The 26,942-nt window shown below is 38.0% G+C and overlaps 1 protein-coding gene across 1 annotated transcript; it reads right to left on the bottom strand.

The window, feature by feature from the left end:
- SPIDR (scaffolding protein involved in DNA repair) lies at positions 1-26,942 on the bottom strand. The gene is made up of 10 exons (XM_009574114.1): positions 26,758-26,942; positions 17,416-17,503; positions 14,941-15,084; positions 14,787-14,846; positions 11,033-11,231; positions 9,794-9,946; positions 4,881-4,974; positions 3,284-3,398; positions 2,728-2,781; positions 1-132 (listed from the first exon to the last, which is right to left on the bottom strand). Exons 1-10 carry the CDS (start codon positions 26,940-26,942, stop codon positions 1-3), a joined length of 1,224 nt encoding a protein of 407 aa, XP_009572409.1.

Here is a 26,942-nt window from a genome sequence, read left to right on the forward strand (position 1 = left end):
TCAGCTCAGTTCAGCTGCTTCCAGAAGAACAATTTCCTCCAGTGCAACGCAGTTGGGGTGGCTGGTGACGGAGTGGACGTAGCAGTTCAATAACCCCACCTCCCTTCCCAGCACGCTCTGCACCTCATAACTCTGCAGTGATAAAAGCATGTTGATTAAAACAAACAGTCCTGGACATTCTGTTCTAAGCAGCATTCGGCTGGGAAGATGCAGGGTGTAAGGTCCTCTTCCAACAGACAATTTTTTTAAGGACCCAAAAAGAAAGGTGCATTAGAACTGACGGAAAGAATGAATATGTTAGATTTTCAATAATTAGATCTCACTCCCGCTTAAAGTGCTGCTTCCCTACCAGGCTTTTAAAAATAAGCTGTTTTAAAAAAAAAAAAAGAAAGCTACCGTGACTTTCAACTCAGTTTTGCTGAAGCATAACCTACATGTGCTCCCTTTAGATTTCTGACACTTGTAGGATTTCACATGTGCTAGCAGTGTGTATATACGTACTATGTATCGATTACCTTAGCTAACTAAGATCCACTAAAGGAAAAAATACTTTGTAATTCTTTTTACCCCTCTCCCCCCTTTTAACTTTGTGTTGTATCATGCATCTTTTACGATCACCAGCACCTACACAGTCCCTTCTGTTTAATGATCCGACTGGCAGTTTACCCACATGAGTTGTACCTGAGCAGATTTGTAGAGACTGTATTCTGCATGGAGGAGAGGGATGCGAGGCCGGGATGATTTCTCTAAGAGGAGACAGCATGTTAACAGAAGAACTGGTAGCACCGACAGCTGATACCTCGCTTGAGAGGGTGTCTCAGATGGCAGGTTTACATCCATTTCTTTCCTCAATGGGACTTGCCTGCGACCAGCCTCTGACCATGCCCCCTGCTTTCACCTGGGCTGTGCATTTGTACAGGTATGGGATACCCACGTCTATGGCCTGGTTCAAGGTATAAACAACTCTTTTCCTTTTTTTTCCTAGATTATTTTTACCCCAGACCGGTTCTGCAGTCCAATTCACCATGCAGCTGCACAAACAGCTATACTGGTGTAACAGAAGGGCTGCCACAAGGTAAGGAACAAGTGGCCATGGCCAGTGACGGCTAAAACCAACCTCCCTGCCAAAAGGAGTGATGACAAAGCTACACCCTTAGAAACTTCAGCAGCACTGGCAAAAAAATGTCACCTCAAGTGGTACTTCTTGTGATTAATCTTTGTTGAGATGTGCTGCTTTTTAAAATGCAGCAGTTCAGAGAAGAAATGCTTGTGAAAAAAAAGAAAAAATTATCCCTGCATTTCAGCTAGGGAAAATAAATGCTTCTAAGTTGCCAGACTTCTAAATACTAGCATTATAAAAATTAAAACACGAAAAAGAAGTTGTTTGAATTCTAGTAACTCAAAAAAGAACTACGTTTTGTCAGTCTGTAACATCCTGTAAAACTTAGCAGGACTTAACTGCTATTAAAAGAGCAAACGTATTTTGGACATTTCTTGTCTCTCTCTGTTTAAATGAAATATACACCCTCCAGCATAAGAAAAGTAATTTACAATTTCAGAGAAGTGTTCCACTTTAAAAATTATCCATAAATCCCATTAAAACCATGGAGCATGTAATAGCAAAATGCTAGAAGACTGTATAAGATAGGGAAAGCAAAATGACCCCAATACGTGTCACCTAACTGAAGATACTTAACTGGGATGATTAAACAAGACAACGAGCTGACCTTTGCTCCCTTCCACGTGCAATGGAGAGGGGGGGATCTCGGGATCCTAATTGGACTTAATCACCCTCTGAAGGTGCCGCTCCTTCACTGCTGACCATCCAACAGCCAATGCCAGCCAGGCACCTACCCAGGTGCCTCCCTCACCTGCGATAAATCTGGGTCACTGTGCCAAATGTCAGGGTTCTTCTGATATCTCAGATTAAAGGAATAACTACTTCACGATTACATAAACTGTACTTTAGCCCATGGATCCCCGTGGCTTACACATGTTTCATTCATACAATGATAAATATTATCTTGCACGCGTTTTGCAAATTTCTCTACTATTACTGCCTGCCAGTAATTTCATGGTTGCGCTATTAGAAAGTAGTTGTGGTTTATAGGGTTTAGAAGACCATCCCGAAAAGGTGGGATGTTTGGACTGTATCTTTACTGCCTTTGGATCCTCAGCCAGAAAATGGAGTAAAGCCGAGCACTGCTCGTCGCCGCTCTGAATGTCTGGACATACTGCTATTTGCAGATAGCTCTGCAGTTCCGCAGCTGAGCTAAAGCTGTCTACACATCCCATCTGCAGCATCCCTCTTCTAAAAAGGAGGGTGTCAGCCTGATGATAGTCACGCAATAGCAGGGCATCAGCAGGTGGAAAGTGGGCTTGCCAAAGGGTCCAGCCCACTCAAATCCCAGGCTGGACACGAGAAAAAAATTCATTCTTTCTAGTGAAATCTCCTCCGCTTCTAGTGCAGTTCTGAAACAAGCTGCCTGGAAAGGCAGAATCTCCATCCCTGGAGCTTTTCAAGACCCTGCCAGCCAAAGTCACGGCTGACCTGCCCATGCATTGCCAATAGCCCAGTATGAGCGGTAGGTTGGACGATGACCTCCAGGAGTCCCTTCCATTTCTATGATTCGCGTATCTTCCCACCTGATTCACGTCTCCTGTACTCTGCCTCTACAAGTAAGTTATGTAGTTTAATTTTTTTTCGTCAACATTCATTATACTTACCCCATCCTCACTGGCGGAGGACATCAGGAGAGAAGAGATTGTCCTTTGTAACAGCTGGAATGAGAAAATTAACAGGGTTCGTTCATAACAAAAATCTTACGTATGCAAGGACGTTCTGTTCGCAGCTTAAAACAGTCACGTTGAACAAAGATTTATCATTTTAATATAGACTGGTTTTATTTCTCTGGCCAAGAAAACAGAGGAAGGCTGACACAAAAGATGTTCAGAATGGGAGTCTGAAAATACACGTTCCTTTTAGGCTGTGGAGACTGAGGTTTCCCAAGGCCCAACCCAACAAAGCCCTTCAGCTGGACCATAAAACAGTTTGCAAACCTCAGGGTGAACTTACTGACTGTACTATTTGAGTAAGATCTGGGAACTGGGTTCTTAGTCCAATGAAACACAAGTTTAATATCAGTTTAAATTATGGGATACTCTACATCTTTTGATTTTTCTTCTGACAGAGCTGTTTATGAAAGTGTGGCCTTGAGTACCTACATGTCTACGTATCTAGCCTCACTATACTCCATACACTGAAGCTCATTTCGTGCCATACCTTTACTTTTACTGTACTTTGAGATCGGGATGGACAGCTCAAGAAGACTTCCAGCTGCATTTTCAAAACTGGTGAAATGACAACTTCAGAGCACTGGCTGCAGTATAGCAATTCTCTGAAACACGCAAATGATGATGGAAAAACAGAGAGAAATTGAAAAGCTATCAGTTGTAAATCAAAGCACACAAAAAAACAGTTAGCTTATTCTCTAAAATACGTTGCTGGTAGACTTCTAGTAGGAAAGCCCTGGTAGACATTCAGTTGATAATAGCAAATAGAGCTCTTCTGTTGGTAGAACTAAGTAACTCTCTTGGAGGACCTAAACCCTTCTAGCAAAAGGATCTTCCTTTTATAAGTTTTGGCAACATGGGGGGAGGTTGCTATTTATAGTCACCCCACTTAAGCAAATACTAACCTCATAACCTTCTAGAAGTTATGGCAAAAGAGAATTTGTAGTTTAGATTTGGCCCAAGCAACTTATTGATTTAGGCCCTCATTCAGCAAACGTTCAACATTTTCAGCACACACTTAAGTCATATGCATAAAATTAAGCTCAGCTATAAGTGCTTGTTGGAATAATGTCTTAAAGAAATATCGATGCTACATTGTTCTCCAAATGAAGCAAAAGTGTCCTTCATAGTAGAGATTTTTTTTTTTTTATTGAACTGCACCATTATGTGAACGTACACACATCCTTTTTTTTTGCATGATAGTATAATATAGGACAACTTTTTTTTTATTTTCAGCCCTTTTCCCCTGGAGGCTATACATAACAAAGTGTAAGCAGTAAAGCTTCTCATATTTAGGAAAAAGTTATCTATTTCAATGGGATCAAACCCACCCAACTTCTCCTTATGCTTTTTGTAAGCTTCTCCAGTAGAAAGAACCCCCCTTTCCTTCTTTTTACACTCTGACTATTCTCTTATTTTCTCGTGGTTTTATTCCATCACGTATCTCAGACTCTGCAAGAGCAAGCTGGCTAAGCAGCTGAAGGGGAGGCTTTCCAAGAGCATGCAGGTTTAGCATTTCAGGTGGTAACAGGTCCTGTAGGATCAGTCTTCACATTTGGGACAGTCGTACTCCCAGAATTATTCAACATCCTTTTTAGAAAGGTTATAAATTTAATAGGTCTGAAACGCAACTCTTTCACACGTACGTAAATTACAGCAAAGATCACAGTTCAGTATAAAAATGAGATGAATTGGTGGTACACAGGGTAAGAAGGTAGGGTAGACAAAGACAAGAAGCTACTTTTGAAGGAGCTTAAAATTAGACCTGTGATTTATGTGGATGTTTATTAAAACTAATATTATAATGCAGTGGGCTATGAAATCTCTATAAGCAAAACTTTAAGATTAGTTTGAAAAAAAATGTGATAACTGCAAATTCAAACCATTTCATATCTACTTGTATCTTTCTTAATAAATTAATCTAACCTTGCAGGTTTTATCAGTTCATCAGCAATAAAAATACTACGTCTTAGTTCTAGGAAGGAACAAAGCGCAGCCTGTGCCTGCAGGAATCATTGCATCACCTATTGCTGTTATGGCTACATCTGCAAAACACCTGGAGTGCTCCGGAGCATGCTGACTCTCACCTGTCCTGGGGACACAGTTCCAACTTTCCATTGCCACATCTGTCGCATGTAGGCCAGGAGAAAGCAGTGCTCTCATTAACTCCAACAACAGTACCTGCAGAAGGTGAAATTCTTACAAAATACTAACGGTAAGCTAGCAAACACAGTCACTCCTGGCTTCACAGCAGGTTTGATCCATTCTGACTCTCAGCTTAAGAATAAGACTCGTCGGAGCAAGCATCAGTTCTTCCAACAGTCTCACTTCCTTTCTCCTTCGTCCCTCCAACAAGGGATGGCAGTATGGCTAAGTGTGTTACATTCTAAAACTACCAGAAGGTAGATAATTGATAATTAACTTTCCAAACAGGTTCCGTTCTTTTGGTTTGGGTTTTATTGGTTTTCTGTTTTTTATTGTTTTTATTGTTTTACTTTGTTTTCTTTCTGGTCCTCTGATGTTTCCTTGGCAATAAATAGCTATAAAAATCATCAGGTCAGATATCTTGATAGCGATATTTAGGAAACACAAACCAATGAGAAGACCCAATCCCTTTCGAAAACAACGATACAGGTTAAACTCCATTAACAATGGAGTTATTCTTCATTTATACCGATTTAACAGAGATTAGATCTGGGCCACAGATTTAAGTGTGTGTCTAAGAAGGGAATGCCAAAGATACTTTGGACTAATATAAAGGGCCTTGCTAGTTTTGGCAAGAAAAAATATATTCAGAATTTTATGAGAAGCCAATAAAGAGTGTATTATGTTTTATGGTAATATGCTGAAATTATGAGCATTATTTATGGAGAAAATACTTCTAAGTATTTTGAAGCACACAAAGTGGATCGCCTGTAAGAATGAAATTGCACTAAAATAAACCCTCACTGCTTCAACAGAAGTATAGACTAAAAATTCCAGCTCCCATTGAGCAAGAATCTCACAGTTTTATACCACATTCAACAAAAGAAACCCTTGGAGACTAGGGAGCATTTACACTGTCTGGTCTGTAAGACAGGGCATTAATCCCTTGCTTTCCTGGCTCTCCTGGGACAAGGACTGACAGGAAGGAGACAGCTACACATAAACAACAAACCCGTAATTTTCTCTGGGAATTCAAAGGACAGCAAGTCTGAAGATCAGGAAAGGTACTTCTCAAATACAACATTTATGACCCAATTTCTATGCATATAACGAAACAACATGGATTTGACTGACAGAATAAGCAATTCTGTGCATTTAACCCCTTGGACTGTTACAGGAATAATTTTGATTCTTCAGTTTTTGTGATAAACTGGGAGTTTCCATCAGCACTTGCTACTACAAGGTAGGATGCTTTCTGCCACAGCATGGGCACGTTTCTCTTGTTCATGGAAAAGAAAAGCTACCGATTAGTTTTCTGGATAGGTTTCCTTTTTCATTAAAAACTCATTTAAAAAAAACCAAACAAAACAAAATCCCCTTTCCTAACAGATCTGTTTCTCTCTAAGCCTTTTAACTTCCCCCAATTGTGTGCCATGTTGCAACTGCAGGATGCCGGTGCACAAGTAATACACGTACATGTGAAGAAAATGAATCGGGATCATACTGACGAGATTATGTCTAATGGAGACGTTTATTTTGATGACAACACAGAGTTCCCTCAAGAAAACCACCAGAGATCACTGAAGTCAGAACAAACACAACTGAAGGCGGCAACAGATCTAATAATCTAGGAACAGTCTTGTGCATCCTGCATGCAAAGTGATTTCTAAGTTTAAGCTGCTGAACTGCTGCACATCTTTGTCAAGACTAGATTTTGCTTGACGTTCACAAACCTTCTGGATGTTTCCCCGAGATCCTTTTTTAAAATGGAAATGCACATAGCCAAAATTTTATTTTTACCTCTAGTCTATTTTTATGGGTTGTGGCTGACATCATTAAGAAGAGACTGGTAATAGGACAACACCTGGAAAAACAGGTCTCTGGTGAGGAATGCAGAAAAGGGCTGAGGATTACAAGTAACAATCTGGTTGAAACGTTCAAAAAATGAATATGTATCTTTTTTTTTCCAATCAGTTACCCTGATTAATGGACAGGAAGGGGAAAAGTTCGATCAAAAAGAGAAACCTAGGTAAGTTGATTGACCGCATTTCACACTGTTAAGAGGGAAACGGAAAAAAAAACCACCCCTGAGTAAGGGTGTTGAGTATGAAAATATCCAATGTCAAAATTCAATCACTGGTGGTGAGTCATATATTAGCAAATATCATTAATCAAGTAATATTCCCACATAACATATGTCATACGGACTAACTAGAATTTGCTCATAAGCACGGTTAAGAGGAAAACCAGTTCTGTGTGGTATGAACTGCCAACATTTAAGTCATCCTGACTGCTACTATACAGCAAAAAGAGGTTAGAAATTACTTTGCAATGCGTAGTGATAAGAAAATAAATCTATTAACCCTGAGCTCACAGGTGAGAACCACAGACTCATCTTTAAAAGAAGAATAAACTATCCAGTAGAAAGCAACCACAGGTTTTCACTCCTCTGTTAAAGAGCAACACATTCCATTCCAGAGCTGATATGACTGGACCTCTCTGAAACAAGGATTTCTGACAAACTTAGTGGATCAGCTTGGATTGCAACATTGTCCTTTTAAAGCTGGGCCAGTTATAGAGTTGTACCAGGTTGCTCAGGGCGCAGCTTTGAGCAGGAGGTAGGACTGGAGGAACTTCAGAGGTTCCTTCCAACCTAACTTATCCTATTTATACACCTTCCAAAAAACGACCGATCTACCTAAAACCCAGCAGGCAGCATGGCCTGTGCCCCTCCCCAACCCCGGCACTCCTCGAAGCTCTGTGACCAATTGCTGCATCTCTGGGTGGGGACTTGAATGACCACTTGCATTTTTCACTGGTTAAAAAGAAGTTTTTCTAGGGAAGGTTGAGCCTGCTGAATCCCTGACAGCCATGAGTAGCAGCCATGACTGCAAAGGAGCAGAAGGAGCACTACTTCAAGAAGGGGGAGAGGAAAGCCTTTGCAGCCTTTTTGAGTGTTAGGTGAGAGGAGGCCCACGTACAGCATACGTAGGTGACCAAAAGTACAGGAAGTGAAAGGAGGGCACAAAGAAAAAGAATGAACGAGGTAATACTGCTTCTCATTGAAAGCCAGACTAACAACTCTCTGGGTTAAGAGACAGAGCAAATTAAGAGTGACTGAATTTTAGAGATGATAAATTTTCCTTCATGGGTTACTCCATCAAATACATATGCTCCCACCAACAAAGTAGGGTTAGTGCTATTCGTTTCACTTCTTCAGTAAAAATATGTAGGCAATAACTAACCGAATTCCAAAACACTGGATATATATCTTAAATGCGAAAATTAAATAATTTTAGTTACACATAAAAGTGAGAGTTATCATCTATATATAGCATTAGCATAGGTATAAAGAAGACACTTTATATTCTACATCGGTACAAATGTGTGGGAACACTCTGATAACAGCTACACTGGACAAATTTCAGATGAAGCAAGACAAGGTTGTAGAATTAATTTCCCTGTCATTCTTCCATCTGTAATACAGAACAGGGAAAGCGTGACACCTCGCATGTGTGTAAAGTAAGTGCTTGTTTACACAATAGATCACAAAGCTGCATTTTCTTTGTTCTACTGGAAAAAGAAAGGACAGAGAAATGTTTGCTTTATCCTACTATGTACACTGTCTATGGGACAAAAGAAGACAGGCACTTCTCATACTTAGTTATAAAATTAAGAGTGGAGAAGTGATAATTCTTAGCGTAACTATTGGAGAGGTTAAAAAAAAAAGCTACAAAGTATTTCACACCCAGTGACAGAAATATCTTTCAAGTAACTCACAATATCGATGTGAGATGTACATAACAACCCAGGCTTTGAGTGAAGTGCCTCTAGTTGTGCTTGTTTTTCATTATGCGTTGTTAGAGTTCAAGATTTGTCACTGCAAGGTGCTCATTTATTAATGACAGAGACATTGCTAACTCGTGGCTATACCATAAAAGAAAGTATGTTTAGTAACAGCTTTGCGTGGTTTCAAACTGTCTTTTCAGTGCATCACGTTACAGCTGGAAGGATTTATTTGTAGCCATTATTTGCTATTATTTTAAAGCTCATTTAAAATGCTCCAGTGAATACTTGAAGGTGTAAATGTAAAACAGTACCAAGAATTTTCTACAAGGGCTACTGGAATCATTAAGAGTTAAATTAAGAAAGGAAATTGTCTTTAAAAGCCAAGAGTTATTGGGCTTTTAAGGACTTTTCCCTATAGGCACTATACAACTAGGAGGTTTAAGAAGCTGACTGGACAAAGCATTAGAAAATACACAGTAGGAAATGTTTCCGCATGATTAGGAAATGTTAGAAAATACATTGTAAGAAATTTTTCTGCATGGTTAGTGGTAGGACTGAAATATTAGACAAAGCAATGATCCAAAGTGGCTGGTGAGCAAATATTGGCCAAGTTATGCTAGATGACTATGGTGAAATATTAAATTGCCCCATTGCAGCAAAGCTCCAGGGAAATCAGACACTAACCCCTACCATTCAGGATCTGGCTAACATATCTTATCCATCTGCCTAAAAAGTATTGGTATACTTTATTGTTGCCAACATCAACAAGGCTGGTGTGAACAGAAGGCTCCTGAAAGAAGACAGCAAAGGAAGGAATATAATAAAACAGATTGTGCATCAAACATTTATTCTGGGGTATGAGTGAGTGGGAGCAGAGCTTGGCCAGCAAAAGGCAAACAGAGCCCACAAAGAAGTATAAAAACTTAAAATATCCTAATGACCCACAGCAATACTGTGTTTTTTTATCCCTCCATGCTGTTTGTGCAGGAGATCAACATGAGGACCTAAAAGATTAAAGTGAGCACAAATAATTAACAGCATTCATTTCAGGAAAGGCCATACAAACCTCTTAAAACACAAATGGAGTTGGCCTGTGTTGTAGAATCCAGCTCATCGAGTCTGACAGGGCCAGTCAGCTCACTGAGGTCAGCACCGGCAGCCGAGTACAAAAGAGGCTTTTGTAATAAGAGAACAGTACGTTCAACACAAATAATCCTACCTGCCAACAAAGACATTTCAATTCAGTACAGTAACAAGGAAAAAGGTGACCATGTTAATTGTCATGGCCAATAAAGACAACGATCTCTGCCAGCTACTAAACAGATGGATAGACTCCATCAGGTTTTCTCAATGACAAAATATTTTGCTTTCAGCAACACATGCATCATGCTCTCGTTACACTTTGCAGCTCCCAGGGAAAAAAGATGTTTTAAAAATTCTAACATGGCAGAAGAGAGTCCAATTCCACTCTGACTGCATCGCACCACACTCCCTGCAAACACAATGTTACTGTCTATTCCCTGGTAGTAAGCTTGGGCACCCCCCTTCAGGTGGTTTTACTTTGTTTCAAAGATTACAAAGAATAGGTGCATGCAATGCTTTATTCTCCAAAGAAGAGATTTTTTGCTTTGGGACACGCAGCCATTTACCCAGGTTGGTGCTTCCAGTCCACTTGCATTTTGGAAGTGACTGAAGGCATGAGATGTGAATTACACATGCAGGTACCATACAGAACCATACCTGAACCTCAAAAAAGAGCGACTAAAAATGAATGTAAAGTGAACTACCATCATTACATGATCTGTATGGTGGCGAAGGCTCACAGCTAAGATGGTGTAGGAGAGTGTGTAAAATTTCTCTACCTAGGGACACACATGTCTCTAGACTCACCCTCTTGCTCCTTTTAGAAGTAGTTATGGCCAATAAAACAAGTTTCTGCAAGAATATCAAAACAAATGAAACCAAGTTTCTTAATATTTTTGAGTCTTCTGTCAGCTAGCAAATTTGATTGACACTGGTCATTAGATTCCACAGCCATCAGGGAAGACTGACAGAAATATTGGCGGACATACAGCAAGATCACTGAATTTCTCATTTACTTGGGAGATCAAGCCAAAAAATATTAAAAAGAAACCTTATGGGAAAGCTCTAACTACAACCGCTTTCAACTTTCTTATCCCAAACTTGCAATGTCTCATCTTCATCTGAGAATGAAAGTCTCTGTAGGTCATGTATTGCAGTGTCAGAGATTAGGATGCTATTTCAGTTTGATTCCAACTGCTTCAAAACCATACGTAAAGCTTACCATTTCCCCACAGCGCATCCTTGAAGAAGACAAGTCGTGAGGCAACACTGAGGGCTTCTGTGACTTCTGTACTGAGAACACATGATGCAGCGACTGACACAGCAACAACTTTTTGAATTATATGACCCACATTTTGCAATGTGGAGTCAGTCACAAACAACCAAATCTCTCTTTGATTTATAGGAACACTGTGTTTTGTCTATTATTAAAAAAAAAAAAAAAAAGATACAATTTGGAATGCAGTTGTTAATTTTTAGTAGAAGGAAAGACTACAATAACACCCTCATATTATAACTAATAAAACTGTCAGAAATTATTACATTTAGGGCTCATATAGGACAATGAATCAAAGCTTTATTGGAATTTTTCATTATTCCTTACTGCAGATACAAACACCTCTACCTTAAATTAACTTTCCGAGGTTGACTTACTGGAATCTTGGCTTTACCTCTATCAACTATCATGCCTTATCATAACTCACCTGGACTGTACTAGGGATTTGAAAATATATTTTATATTAAAAAATTATATCATATATACTTTTATATATACATATATATAAAGTTAATTGGCTGTTTCTATGAACAAAGACTTATATAATTTTTGCCTTAAAAAAAAGAAAGGCTAACACTACTACTAATATTATTTCTGTGTGAGCAAATTTTCCATGTACTCCATCTGACTCCCAAGAGCACCAGTCGTTGGCTAATAGTTACTGTCCAGTCCTTGGCTAATAGCTACTGTAAGCTACAAAGCCGGAGGTTTTTCTTTCTGTTGAACAAACATCTCTAAATATTTGAATGATGCATAGAAAGAGGAAAGTAGATAGCTCATAAGTAAAAAACATAGGAATCCACAATGACAATGTAAGTTTTCCACCTAAGAAAGGTATAAAAATATTCCAGTGTGCCTAAATTAAGGTATATTACAACTACTGATGTCACAAACAAAATACCTACATTTCATCTCAGGCTTCATATCTGAAAATAATTATCACAAAATTAATAGAGTTTTAAAAATTTTTCACACTGGGATGATGAACAAGACAGACTAGACAGCCATTATATACACATCAGTGCTTATTTCCAGGATCTCTAACAAAATCAGATGGGTTACAATTTGACGATTCATGCTTTTCTTCTTTTTTTTTTTAAACACAACTTTTATAATATCTGTTTGTGTATGTAAATTTTCCCATGCTTTAGAAAAAATAGGTTTAGTAACAAAGCATATTTCACATTTACCAGTCCAAGCAACTTGCAATTTTTAAGATTCTAATATTTTAAAATATTTACCTGAGATTACTTTCTTAATTTAAGATTTTTTGTTACTATTTTCAATTAGTCTGCTGATTAAAAATTCATACTTAAAACATTTAAATGAAATTAAAATACTGCAATGATTGGAGAGACACATATCACGTAAGTATTTTATTCTCAAAGTTGCATGTCTCTAGCATAAGGTAATGCAATGAGAAGCCAACTTTTTGTCTTCGGTTGAATTCAAACCTTGAGATCGTTAACCACACCAAAATTAGATTTTTTCATGCTAGCAGCTCTTAGAACAAATGTAGCAATTGTAAATAATGACTGGGAAAATTCTTAACTCAGATATTACGGTTATGCCTTAATACAATATATGGTGCCTATTGCATTGACGTTGTTTCTTTGCCTAGTAACTACATACATTCGAGTTCCTCCTCTGCATAGATAGCATTAGGACAGCTTCAAAGAAAGAATTTTTACAGCTGTCCCATGAGAATTACTAACACATTAAAAGCTGGCTTTCAGAAGAATCATCCAAAAATTAAATAATAATAACAGCAAAAATCACAAGTTAGTATAAAATCATCATCTAGCTATGTGTGACAATTTGTTCTGAACAGAGAGGACACAACAGACAAATAGCAGCAGGATTGAGTTATAAGGAAGGACAGCTCCTTAACCACAGATGGAATATATTTCCTCATATTCCTTCTGTACCACAGTACAGATTCTGAGTAATAATAAAAGCATATTTCCATTCCTCCTTCACACAAATGAAGTATCTCAGAATACTGTAGCTACATAGAGTAAATACTATTTTTTAAAGTACCTTTGAATTAGTTCATGTAGCAGATTATCTAATAACAATAAATCTGCAGAATAAACCAAATCATAGTCCCTTCCCCACCTATTACAACTCGATGATTTTGCGTGTGAAGGATATGTCCTTTTGGCAAAGACAACTGCAGTAAACAAGCCGCTGTTCATGACCTTCTTCTGGGAGGATAGGCAAGCAACACACTAACAGCAGGTAAATACCTTTACATTCCTAGAGCAGTTATCCAGAAGTTATGCTGAAGAAGAGTATCTTCTATTGCTTTTCCAAAATTACTTTCAAAAAATTTACGAGCATTCATGTTGTTCACTTATGAAAATATAGTGCTTACAGTTCAATAAGTGAATAGCCATTAAAAAAACAGCTAATAAACCTCCTCGTAGCAAGAAGAAATCATAAACATTTTTTTTTCTAGACAAGCTTCCATTCTTCAAAATCACATCTGTTCCTGCATGCTTCATCTTTTCTCTAATTTAGTGATGAAGTGCTTCTACACAAGAATACCGATGACCCACAGCATCTCAGATGTAGACATTCCTGAATACAAAAATGTTTGGCTAGGATACCACTAGTCTGTAATTTTATTTTATTTTTTAATAGAACAGGTTTCTTGGAAATAGAAATTACGCCTGTATGTGTCCATCTTTCTGTTAGCACCCCAAAGATCCCATCAAGCTAGCCCTAATTCCATGTTTGCAAATGCTCTGTTAAATTCTCACTTAGCATGGAGAAAACACAAGAGAGACCCCTCATCTTAGGAGTTAAAAGTACTCCCTGCCTAAAAATCAAATCATAACTCATTGGCTTTTGAAGCAGAAGGGCAAGACCTAAATTAAATTTATGTCTCACACTGGCGGGAAGGATGTCCAGCTATTTTGCTGGCCATTCTGGAATTTCTTTGTCTTTGGTTCATATGCTTTGATTCACACTTTGTTTCTTGTGGAGCTGATGGACAATTGCAAATTATTCTCCACCAGAATTCAGTGCTGGCTGTACTGAGGATCCAGTCGCCAGGAAAAAATAAATAAATCAGCAACAAAAAATTCCTTTAACTACTGAGGGAGTTAGCAACATTTTGAAAGAAAATTGCAGCGTCATTCAGAAACAAATAAATAAAACATAATTATAACCTTTCCAACACAGTATGGATGGCAGATGTATTTACCTAAGAGTTCCTCCTTTCTACTTACTGGACCATAAAAGCCAAATTTGCCTGAGGGGCTTCTATTAAGTCAACAAAAATAGTGCACACACTTGCATGCAAAGAGCAAAACTGTATTTTTATATAACCATCATCTGTTAAATTCTATCCCCAGACACTCAACTGACTGGGAACTTTTCGCTATGCATCCAAGAATAGCATTTAGCTATAAACCGAGTCTCAACAAACTTGCTGCAAGCTCCCTTACCTCTGGTTATATAGCAATTTATTCAGAAATAATTCACTTTCTAGACTGGATGGTATTGAAACTGGAGATGCAGTTCATTTTACCCATTCACAAACTTTTAGACCTGGTGATAATTCTGCTCATACAACTCTTGAAGATAATCCAGGAAGGTTTTGAGTTTTCCCCTAAACAAGATAAATCGTGGCTTCTTCACATAAACATGATGTTGATTTTATGTTGAATTCATTGCTAAGTGAAAAGATTACCTGCAGCCTTAGATACAGCACCCGCGCCCAAAAGCTACAACGTTCATTACAACCATCGATCTGAAAATAGTACAAAAACAGGGAATGAGACAAACACGATACCAGAAATTCAGTGGTACAGAGTATTTGTTATCTGACTTGTAAAGCAGATTACCTGAAGAATTTCCTTTAGACCATGAACAGCTGGTGGATGATACAAATTAGAAATCTGTTCTTCCTCATCCACTTCCACATGTATTTCACCAGACTGAACAGTAAGAATATAACAGAAGCTGGGAGGAGGAATATTAGTTGTCATCTATTAAAAAGTAAGGAAAAGAAATGTGACCTTAAAAAAGGCACTTTAATTTGGCCAGTCGGGTTTTATAGTAATAGCCGAAACAAACCACACAATTCACATTTTAAGAGGGATGGGAAAACAAAATTATATGGTTAATAACACTGACTCTCTGAAGTAGAAGCTGAGTTAATAAACTGACATTCACAAGTCATAAGTGAAATCAGCTTGTGCGTATCATTCTTTCCATAATCTGACATTGATCCTCATCACAAAAACATCTCATGATTTGGCACACTTGGCAAACACTTTGACTATTTCAGGGTGCTTGTTGTTGGTTTTGCATTTTTTTATTACATGGTAGGAGTGCCCTGTTGGTTTGTTTTTTTTTTTTTTAACATCCGTAACTTTTCTGAGATTTGGGGACTTTTGCATGTGGGTGGGTTTTTGTGATAGTAAACAGCTGACGAACTTTTAAAGCTGCCAAATTAAATCCAGGACAGCACAAGGAGATAATGAAGAACAGGAATGCAACAGCTACAAGAACTGCTCTCTTTGTGTTATGCCAGATTTTTCTTTCCCCCTTAAAAAGTACCGTGACGTAACAACTTTATCAATCACCACTTAAAGAGGTCCAAAACTAGAAAGGCTTCTCCGGAAAAAAAAAGACAATGCTAGAAAATAATTTTTATTGCGGATATGGTAAAATATTCTTCTAGCAATGTTTGTTGTTAATGAAGCATTTCATTTAATAAAAGAAATATGAGTCTATTAAAGACAGTTGCCCACCCATTAAAAAAAAATCTGCATAAGGAGGAAAAAAAAGCAAAAGACATCAAATCAAATGCTGTTTGCCTCTAACAGCACTAAAGAAGGTATTTGAATGTACATATGGCTCAAAAGAAATCAGTTCCACAGATCTCTTCCCTACAATATTATCAGTGTGCTGGCAATGTTATTTACGTACCTATGTATAAAACTGCTTCCATAAAACTGTGCATAAAACTATACTGTTTGTATCAAGAAAAAATGTATCTCAACTGAAAAAACTCCACTCAGCCAAAAACCTGCAGCAGTAGAATGCAAGTCTTGATCCTCTGTGGAATTAATTAATATTTCAAACCCGTAACAGAAGCGTAAATTACATGGTTATGGAAAGTTTCCTCCATTTTTAGATTGCTAATAAAATAGAGAAAATGAAGAACAAATGAGAGTCATAACAATGCTAAACAACATTTAAGAGCTTTGCTCCATCCGTGGATATTCCCATTCTGTTGTCCACAGTATTTTAATGCACAAAACAATCCATTCCTCTGAGACTTCCGAAATGTCTAGATGAAAGGGAGAGTCAAGGAGAGAACAGCCATTTCACTCAGTTTCAGTCTTCAGTTTTATATATAACGAAGGTCTGAACTTTATATTCTTCAACGTAAAACCCTGCACAATGCAACAAACTTCTCAGACTTTAGAAATAACTAGTAATAGCCACCCTTAATGTCCCCTGGTTTTGAAACTTTTTTATTTCCAGCTTTTTCTTCTTCTCTAGAATTTGCATCCTGATGGACTCCCCTAGGCAATAACATACATTTTTAATACTACAAACTTCTTCCCCAAAGAACAGCTATACAAGAACAGCAGGACATCACAAGCACTTGGTTATCCAGAAGCTTCTCAAATGACCTCGTATCACCAAAATGACACTTGATATGACAGAACTCTTTTTCAAATACAAAAGCTAATTAAAGGAAAATTAAAGATGCAGTTTTAGATTTGCAAATGTATAGTAACATACTTTAAATCCATTTTAATAACTCCCCACCCCCTAAAATCATAGAAACATTCATTACTTTTTAGTAGATTATTTTTGTGTTCATCCTTTGACTGTCTTCACATGAGACAAATATCAGTCAAAACCATTCTAACTAGTAAGAGACCTGATTCCAGCAGTCAGTCTGTCATCACAGAATTTAATCTTCAGAAAAGTGCTTTTGAATTTAAGGCTGAAAAGTGCTTCAAAGAACGAGTTAATATCCTTGTATATAGATTTCTCAGCTGGTTCCATGCTATCTAATACCTCTTTCCTCCTGCAAGGAGAGCAGAGGAATAATTTGTCTGGACATCCTACCATTCTAGCTCTAGAGGATTAATAAGGGGCTAATTGCATCATTTTGGAAAGATGCTGCTGATCCAGAGGGCTTCAGGTTAGCCTAGGAGGATGCCAGAACCAGTGAAACAAAACTCAGTAGCTAAAGACAGGGAGAGAGTCTGATTCCCAAAGTAAACACGATTACACGACCAACAAAAATAGTCGTTGTGAGTGAAAAAATACATTTCCATAATAACAAGACTTACCATTTCAGAGTCTTGACTTTGTCCAGGAACTTTTACAGGCACTACTGGAGGCCACAGACTGTCTATCAGACTAAAAAGTCCTAATGCCCTTCAAAAAGACCAATAAAATCAGGTTTAAAATGTTTTCCAGTGTTATATGTTATATTGAAAAGATTCATTAAGAAATACAATTTAAACCATTGCATGATAATGAAAACAATTTTAAATCATATTTGTTTTCTGGAAGCTGGTTTTGATTTGGTCTAATTAAGTCTCCATCATTTCTGCTGCAGGGTGGATAGGGAGGGAAGGGATGTATCACATTCAGTGACAAGCAAGTCATATTTAATCCCTTGTAGCACGAACAGCCTGCTACATGATAAAATTCAGGGGAACTGGGGTAAATGCTAGCTTGGGAAGGACACAGATATCAGTGTCCTTTAACTTTTAAAAAATAGCCTTTAACTATTTTAACTGATAGATTAAAAAAAAAGAAGCTTTGCTTCTAAGATTTTAATTTCTTGCTTTTCTCTGACAGCTGATTGGAACTGCTTTCAGGAAAGTCAGCAATTATCAGATATAAAGAAACAGGCAAGATTTTGTTATCTTAAGTACGCGTGCAGAGGACGGTCTCCTTCCTACACAGCTGCTCATTTAGTTACATTTAGTTTACATATTTTGCAAGTTACCCACTTTTAAGTTAGAAACAAACATAAAATTAACAGCCCAGCATATGAAGGTAAGACGCTGCAGACTCTTCAGCTTTAGCATGCAAAGCTGAAAAAGTGGCTGCCTTGTCAGTTGATACAGCATCCTTGCAGGACAGGCAGGAACATCTGAGGGAGAGGCCAAGAAAACAGCCAAGGGAGGGGAAATAGCTACAGATAACCAACTTGAAGAGGCATGCATTTTTGAGTTAAAGCTCTCAGTTATCTTGTCCTAGTTCTCTGTTCTGTTTAGTCGAAACAGAGAGATCTGGATTTTAACCCCACATTGTCTCCAAGATCGAGTTGTCTGTTCCTCCAATTAAGGAAGCCACTATTTCTGAAACAGCGCTAAAAAATGATTGCTAAAAGTAATATTAGCTTCTAAACTCAACTGTTCAGGAGAAGGAAAAGGCATACTCTGGTACAGGGCTGAAGCACGTTGCAATATGCTGCTTCTCTTCAAGGGGTCACAGAAACTCTCCTTTAAAGTTCTGCTTTTAGCTCACTTCTGCTTAAGCTTATTTATTTCTGTATTTCCCTAGTCCTTCTCCAGATCCTTAAGCCCTTTGACTTTGGGTGTCTATAGGCAGTGAACTTCTTCCCATGTTTTTTTGTAAAGCGCCGGGTATCATCTATGATTCAGTGTTAATAGTGATGCCTTTGGACCAGCACTGTAAGAAGTTTTATGAATGTAAATCTCAGACTGGATCTTGTGGAATAAAGCTTGTGGTTCACGATTCAGGTAACAAGCTGGCAGATGAAAGAGATGATGTTGCTATGTGTAGTCGTGTTCTCCACACTAATGAACAGACCAGAATCACGAAGTACTGCTCTTTTATAGAAATGAACTTCCTGGCTTACAGGGCATCATCACCAAGTCTGTAAAAGGAGAAGGCTGAGCTCAGAGGCTGGGGTTTTTTTTGTTTTGTGTTTTAACAGTGAGAACATTACAACATACAAAGCAACACTCCTTGGGTATTAAAGAGACTTTACAGCAAATTGACCACTTCTTGAATCCTTGATCAGGGCAACGTTTTCTGTCCTGTATCATGCAGAACAATATCCTCTCTACAGTCACAGAAGGGCCAATGCCTAGTGGAACAAACTGGTCTTGCTAACTGGGACATGAAAAGGGAGAGTTACAAAATGAGAGCACAGCCTTCCGTACAACTCGGGCAGTTACACAAGTGGCCTTCCTCACACGACACGCAGCATAAGGGCAAGGGCAGAGCACAGGTATGAACGTACCACAAACTCTGCATGTGTGTGTGTGCATACAGAGATCACGTATTTATCAACTTACAGCAAGTAAGCTATGTTGTTGCAGTGCAGGTATAATCACATCTCCACACAGACTGTACATTGATCCCTCATTTGTATTTTTAGATTTGCACAAGGGACATGAAGCTGTCCCTTATTCTTTAGCTCTCTTCCAGCTTGCTACCCCATATCAGAATACCTAAGACATACAGTACATTTTCTTCAATTACTTGTGTCCTTTTGGAGAAGGTCACCTACTGCTAGGACTAGGAGCACTTAATTATTAGTAAATGACAGTATTTGTTTACAAACAGGCAGAGAGGCAGTGTTGCGTTCAGAGTGTCTCCTGAACATCTTAGCCCCATCCTTTTCTTTGACACCAGCCAGGCCAATGGCAGGGACACTGGCCACCCGAAGGATTTGCAAGTTCCAAATCACATCCTGCCAGGATCCTTCTCTACCAAAGGGGATGTTCTCTCCCAAAGGGGATGTTCTCTCCTGGAGCTGTCACTGTATCTGTCAGTGCCCCTGGTGAGGAGCTCCCCTCTTGCTCCACCCATTTATATGCCTCCAAGAAAGTTAACTCTCTCTTTACACTTACGGACTTCGACTTAGCAGAAGGGGGAATGAGGTGGGGGCAATCACAGTGGAGAAATGGCAAGACATTGTGTCATCCTCTGTGGAAAATCATTACCCTTACAGAAAGCATAAAATTCATTCTCTTTATTGGCCAAGTAACACTGAAATCTCACTTCAGTCTGACTTGAACAATGGGTGTATTTTATCCAATATGTGTATCCTTCTTCAGCTATAGAGTCAGAACAAGATGAACAGTTGGCTCTTTGCTACAGTGAAGGGGCACGGTTAGCCCCCACGTGCACAAACAGCCTTTCTGGCTACAGAATACAAAATAAAAACTTTAAAATTTTGCTCCGTGAGTGTAATTACTAGTCACCATTTAAAAAAAAATTAAATTAATTTTGATCACAAAAGGACAGACTGCTAAAAAAGGAAAAGTACAGTAAGAAATGAGAAGAAACAGGCTCAAGAATAAAAAAAGAACATGTAAAGTATTTTGAATAACATTTTTTTATTTGCTTAACTTTGGTACGTCTTTTCTGTGTATCCATAAACGCAAACTGCCTGCTGCGTACCCAGACAGTAGTCAGAGAATTTTAAAGATTTCATATTCTTAAACATGGCTGAGAAAATGCAAAATATACATGCAGCGTGCATTTAACAAATTCTCTTAAACTACTCCATAGAAAAATAACTGGAAGACAGCGAGTGATACTAATAAAATAGCATTTACTTCTCCCTCCCCAAAATTCTCGTCATAGATGATGACTGTGCTGCCCTGTACAGAAGAAGCTGCTTTCATTTGCTCACCTAACCACCTTCCTTCTCAGTTTCACAGCTCAGCAGGAGACAGAAGTCACCTTCTGCTTCTAACCTTCCTGGCTTGTTTAGCCCTTCACTGCAAAGTCAAATGACATACATTCATATGTGCACACATGCATATACATGTTTGCTCTATGATTTTTGATAAAAACATACAAATCAAAGAGAAAAGCCATTGTAATTATATTTAGACCCAGTAAATTGATAAACCAGTATCTACAGTCTCAGTACATCTATTGTGATCCTTTAGAAATTTCATTCATTTCATACTACAAGCTATACTACAAAAATCAAACAACTTCAAATTTTGATTTTTCGAAACTGTATTTCACTGACTCTGATCTGACAACTTATCTCATAACTTACTAAGAAGATTTTGTCTTGCAAGCATGAAGTTTCATCTACAGTTCTGGTCAAAGAACTTCGTGTGTGACATGCTGACATGCCTGATTCAACTTTTTAACATTACAGCTTATAGTTTGGGGGATTTTTCAGTTTTTATAATCATAGCACAGGGGAAAATTATTACTGGGAGAAAATATCAGCAATATCAAAGAAAGCAGAAGGAAAACAATGCCCATAACTAGGAAAAGAAGGAAGACTATATAAGGTTTACAGTAGGGAACAGGAAGAAAGATGCTAGGATTCTCTTCCAACATCTTCCACAGCTTTGCTCTGGGGACTCAAGACTTGGCACTTCTCTGCTTCCTCCTCTCCTACTCTCCCAAGTTTAGTCTAAAACGAATCAGTTTTCTTTTGGCAGTACCAGTCTCAGTTCTTAATAGAACTCAAAAATAAAGCAATTCCTAGCCCTCTGTGAAACATCTTACTCAAAACTGAAAAGAAATTCAGTAATAATCACCTAGACGGCATAAGCTTCAACTATCAAAAGACAAGCAATCCAAATATAAAGTTGATACTGTAGGCTAGCTCTTCCTTTAATTAACCTACTAAGATCTTGCAGTGCACAAGATGCAACACTGTATTTTCTCAGACTTGAGTAATAAAAGTAACAAAATCATAAAGTAAAAATCTGAGCCTACTAAACCAGCATCTCAGTCAAAATACAAACAGGGAGGAAGAGTTGCTGGCTCTTTTTCCCTAAGTTTTGTTTAGATATACAAAATTATTTTGTTGAATAATTTATTTACATACTTTAATAACTCAATTTTCTATAGTACATTAGAAATTACATATACTACATTAAAACACTGAAATTGTAATATCAAATACTTTTGATTCAATATGGATTTGCCTATGTTATTCTCCAATGCTGGCTACTGAACAGATTCATGACAGAAGCACTGAAGATATAAGCAGCAGTCCGTGCTTATTAAAGAGAAGAAAGCTCAGGGAAAAAAGTTAATTTCTGATACATAAGCAGTCATCAAAAATAACAAAAAAGTAATGCAAATATTCAAAACTTCAATGTGATTACTGAAATTATGCTTTAAATGGAACTCAACTTTTAACCACAGCAATTACCGAAGTGTTTCAGGACCTCAAAACCTCAGAGACGTGGGTGGCTCTTTTAGATGGCAGCCTTTTTGGAGGAGGGAAAACCAAAGGAAGGAAGTTATGACTTCCTTGCTCTACGGAGGGTTCTTACTATTACATTTCCTGTCAACGTCTAGCAGTTGAAACATTTTCTTGTATAGCAGTTAGTGGTGGTCCTCTCTTCTGAGTGTAAACCAAAAAGAAGAGAAAGTATACAGTGAAAACTAGAGGAAAAAGGAGAGAGAGGCTAGAGAAGTATGGGACTTAAATAAAAACAACAAAAAAAGAAGAAACAAAACCCTCAGGAACAATAGTGACCAACACTACAGACAAATACAGGGAGATTTCACATTTCAGTGCCTAACATTTGAAGTTTAAAATGACAAACAACAGAAGCCAACTTTATTTGAAAATACGGAAATTTCTCAGAGAAACATAACACTGGTTAATGAACTCAATATTCAGAGTCTACTTACTTGAGAGGAAAATGCAACAGATAGTACAGCAAACTATTATGGAACAACCTGCCATGAATTAAAGGTTGGGTCATGTGCCAAAGCTTATGAATTGATGTATCCTTCAAAATATTTTACCCTATCCAAACATAAGTGTGGATTTTAGCACTATCCATGCAACAGTTGCATCTTCTTTTGAAACTTGTTAAGCATTTTTTTCAATTTAGGAACAAAATCGGTACTGACACCCTGCGTTAATTATGTATTACGTTAAAGCATTTCTTCCTCCCCCCTCCGTTTTTAAATTGGTGTCATCTTTCTGTTCTGCTGAACAGAAACGCTTCATATTTCTACCTTGTAAGAAACCATAAAGAGAAGAAGCAGGTAGGTCTGCTATCCTCAGCAGTAAAACAACTCGGTGCTTGGCAAATCACGTGAAAAGACACAAATTGTTGAAATCCAAATTATTATTCTGTGTGGAACTCCAGTCAGGGCTAAAACCATAAAATTGGTATTTTTTTCGATAAAGACAGATATCTAACTGCAAAGTTTATCCCAGCTTATTGAAATTAATTTCTGGTAGGAAGCAGCACACTATGACAATTTATAGCTTATTTACTCCTGAGGCATTTTAGTGAGAGCTCAGTCCCTGCATCTAATTGCATCCATTTAGTTACTGGTTATACCGGACGTACCTGAAACATGCTCGGATCTATTAAAATAGGGGAGTTACATCTTAGTTATACTGCATACAGATTCTTAACCAAAATTTCTGCCCCTAGCAGTACCACTGACAAAATCTCACTTCCTCTTTCGCAAGGGGCTGAATTTGTAAGACTGACATATGAGGTAGTGGGAAGACAAGAGAGAGAACATACACCTCTAAGGAGCCAACACCACCAGCGGCAGATCAATGAACATTTTTCAGTCTTCTCTCTTTAAACCACCATATCTTTCTTTTCTGCTGATGCTAAGCGTGCAGTTCAGGGAACAGTTGTAGGAAAGGCTAGGAGACAAGTATGAATGAGACGGTGAAGAGAAAAGGTGTCAAGAAACAGATACTGAACTACATACATGCTGTTACTTCAGCTGCTACAATACTGGTTCCTATCTTATTCAACAGCCTCGTGAATTCAACAGACTACAAGAACTGCTGGAAATAAGACACTGAACAAGCCATCACTGAACATGCCGTGACTCAACCATGCCCATCTGTCTTACAGGATTGCCAGAAACTGGACTGCAGAGGGAAACACCACTTCCTCTACTGGACTACAATGGGAAGGATTTCTTGCAGGGATGTTTTTGGGGAGTATGTTTTATGTGGGGTATGGGACTTGCACTGAAAACCATCTAAATTAATGAAAAACTTTCAAATGACCTAGTACAAGACCCTAGTACTTGTTAAAGCATATGGGTATTCAAAAACAACATTCAACATTAACAGGGTTTCTCTCAATGTAAGGTTACTATAATTCTAATTTTTCATAGGGTTGATCTTGGTCAAGACGGGACATGGTTGTCTAAGTTCTTATCCCACTTTTCTTTTGGAACACAAGTGTTTTCTCATTGGGAGAAGAAATGGGTTTAGCTTCTTTAGCACATCTTACAGTACAGGTCCGTTCCAAAGATCAAATCAGGTTTACAGCCAGGTTTTCGCCTGCATGTAAAATACCCTTTATTACAGGTTTTTAGTCCTTGAAATGCAACTTCAGCTTACAACAGTGATTTTAAAATTGCATTTACTGGAATGATGTTAAATAGCACTTTAAATTAAATACTTGATGATGAAGATGGATGATGGCCTGGAAAATTTTTTGAAAAATAAGTGGTCCATTATGCAAAAAGCTTGAGAACCTCTTTATCTGTTAAATGAAAATCTCCTCTGTCTCACGGAGGGACTGGAGAAGCACTCTGTCTCTATAAGACAGATTACAGTCCATGTGACTGTGGGACAACATGCACGTATAGGATCTTATTAGCCATTCCTGGCTTTCTCCAGATCATGTGCTTCAAATGCACAAAAAAAAAGTCATGACTTTTCCTTTGTATTTCCTACATTTTATTCCCTTTTATCCATTTTAAAAGCCACTGTCAGACTCCAGGAAACAAACAGTTTAAAAGCCATCTCCTTCTAAAAAGTAACTGGCATTCTCAAAAAAAAAAAAAAAGGCAGCAGTCTTCCTTGCAGGGCAGACCACATAGTTCTTATTCACTCATGTGCTGCAAGCCAAGGTCGGGCACTCACAGGCATATCCCATCATGTGCTCGGATATACCGCTGGCTCTGGAAACCCATTTATCCAGTGGCAATGAGTTCTACAGTCTAATTATGCTCTGTGTGAATAAGTACTCCCTTATATTAATCTCAGCTATGGCTTTACTGTGGTTTCCATCACACCTAGAATGACACAAAACGTGTCCCAACACTTAAAAGTAATAACAAGTTATAAAGCAGAACTTAGGCTAAAACAATTAAGAAAAAAATAAATCCCTGAACAATTCCCCCACCCACCCATCTTGTACAATGAAATCACGTTTTAACCACTGCACTGTCCCTGAAGCTACACTAGCCTTTTTCTTTTAATGTTTCCTAGCAGGGTTACCACCAGCACAGCTCCAGCTGAGCCACCAGCATTTTCACCAGTGTGTCTTCTAATCATCCTCAGAATAGCCAGAAGTAAGTTACTGCTGCTTTGAAACACAATTTACATCAGAAAAAGTCTGTCTCTTATTAGCCAGGCAGAGTACTGGAAACACCAGCAGCCAGTTGTAAAACTTCATTTGTATCCAGAATTCCAACGCCATTATTTAATTTGTTTGGAAAAAATGTAACTTGAAAAAAAGGCCAACAAAATAATTAAATAAGAAGACGTGTTTGTTATTAAAGAACCATAAAAATGCAAGTAGGCTTGAAATCCAAAGGATCTCAAAATTAACACTGCAAGTACATAAAAAGAAAAGCATACTGAATAGTGCTGGCTGGAAAACAACAATTCCATTTTGCTAAACATTTCAAGGCTTTGAAATTTGTTTTTGTTCCAATATGAAACAAAAATGAGACTTTCTGAAAGTTTTCATGAAATGAGAATGAGAGAGAGAATATTCACTCCCTCTGGACCTGAAAAAATCTTCCCAACAAAATTGTCTCCAAAATAGATAATGTTTCCATGAAACATTCTGGTTTTGATGAAACAGCATTTTTCAACAGGAAAAAAAAGTGTCAGCAGAAATATCATAGCCATTCTAATACCAAAGGCTTATCTAGATCGGATGCTTGTACGCATAAATTATGTTGAGAATTGAACCAATCTAATTATATTTATACAGGTCCCCATGTGAACACCATACGACTTTCCTTAGAAAGATACTCCATAAGATAATGGATTTATTTAAAGGTTTTTTTTTCTTGATTAAAGATATTTCATTTTATTCAAAGAATGTAAAAGGAATCACAGAATAAGCAAAATCTGAGAGGTACCATACGTCAATTTGTTACTTGTCTGGGGGGATTTTTCTATAAACCTTATTCCAAAATAAGAATGGCTTTACGATTTGTGAGGTTTTTTTCTTTTTAAAGAAACTTAAACCGTGCTTCCAAAACCATATAGGCTTAACTGAATTAAGCTCTCATATACTAAGGGAAAGTCTATGCTTGAATCTTCAACCCAGGCTGGGCAGCACTGTAGAAAAACATACTGTAATAAACAGTTCTGCAATGAAAGGGAGGTGGACTAATGTTTTTAAGTCTTTGAATCTACTTAAGAGGAAGAAAACACTCATATTTTATGAAACATTGCATACAGTAATTCTTCTCTATCCCTTGGCTCTGCTAAGTGTGTATTTGTGTGTTAGTTTATTTATGCTCATTTTGGAGTATGGTTGGCTCAAGTACTATTGGACACCCCAAAAATGGCAATGAGGACATTTAATTGAACAAAGCCCGATTCAGTTGTTCCAAAGAACATCGATCACAGAAATAAAAAGGCAGATCATCTCTGCCTGCCACAGCATGCAGTACATTCTCCCATGAATTGTCCTCACCTTCCTCTTGTAGTTCTTTGCAAAATTTTCATTCCAGCTAGGCAGCAGAATTTTCCTTCCCATCTCCTGCAGTACTGCTCAATGTCATCTGCAGAACTCAGAGACTGCAACTGCACTTCACTGAACATACCATAGGCATCCTGGACAAGGAGGCATAACCTGCAAAATATTCCTCTGTTACTCAT

The sequence above is a fragment of the Fulmarus glacialis genome, unplaced genomic scaffold (assembly GCF_000690835.1).
Source record: "Fulmarus glacialis isolate BGI_N327 unplaced genomic scaffold, ASM69083v1 scaffold303, whole genome shotgun sequence".
Taxonomy (NCBI): Eukaryota; Metazoa; Chordata; class Aves; order Procellariiformes; family Procellariidae; genus Fulmarus; species Fulmarus glacialis.

Bases quoted from the DNA above. Each gene is read 5' to 3' on its own strand.
- SPIDR (XM_009574114.1), bottom strand. From the start codon at position 26,942: ATGAGTAACAGAGGAATATTTTGCAGGTTATGCCTCCTTGTCCAGGAT. The intron at 2,782-3,283 runs GTATGGCACGAA...TTCTCATTCCAG, and splicing joins AAAGTACAGTAAAAGTAAAG to CTGTTACAAAGGACAATCTC. The intron at 133-2,727 runs GTAAGTATAATG...TTATCACTGCAG, and splicing joins CCTCCGCCAGTGAGGATGGG to AGTTATGAGGTGCAGAGCGT.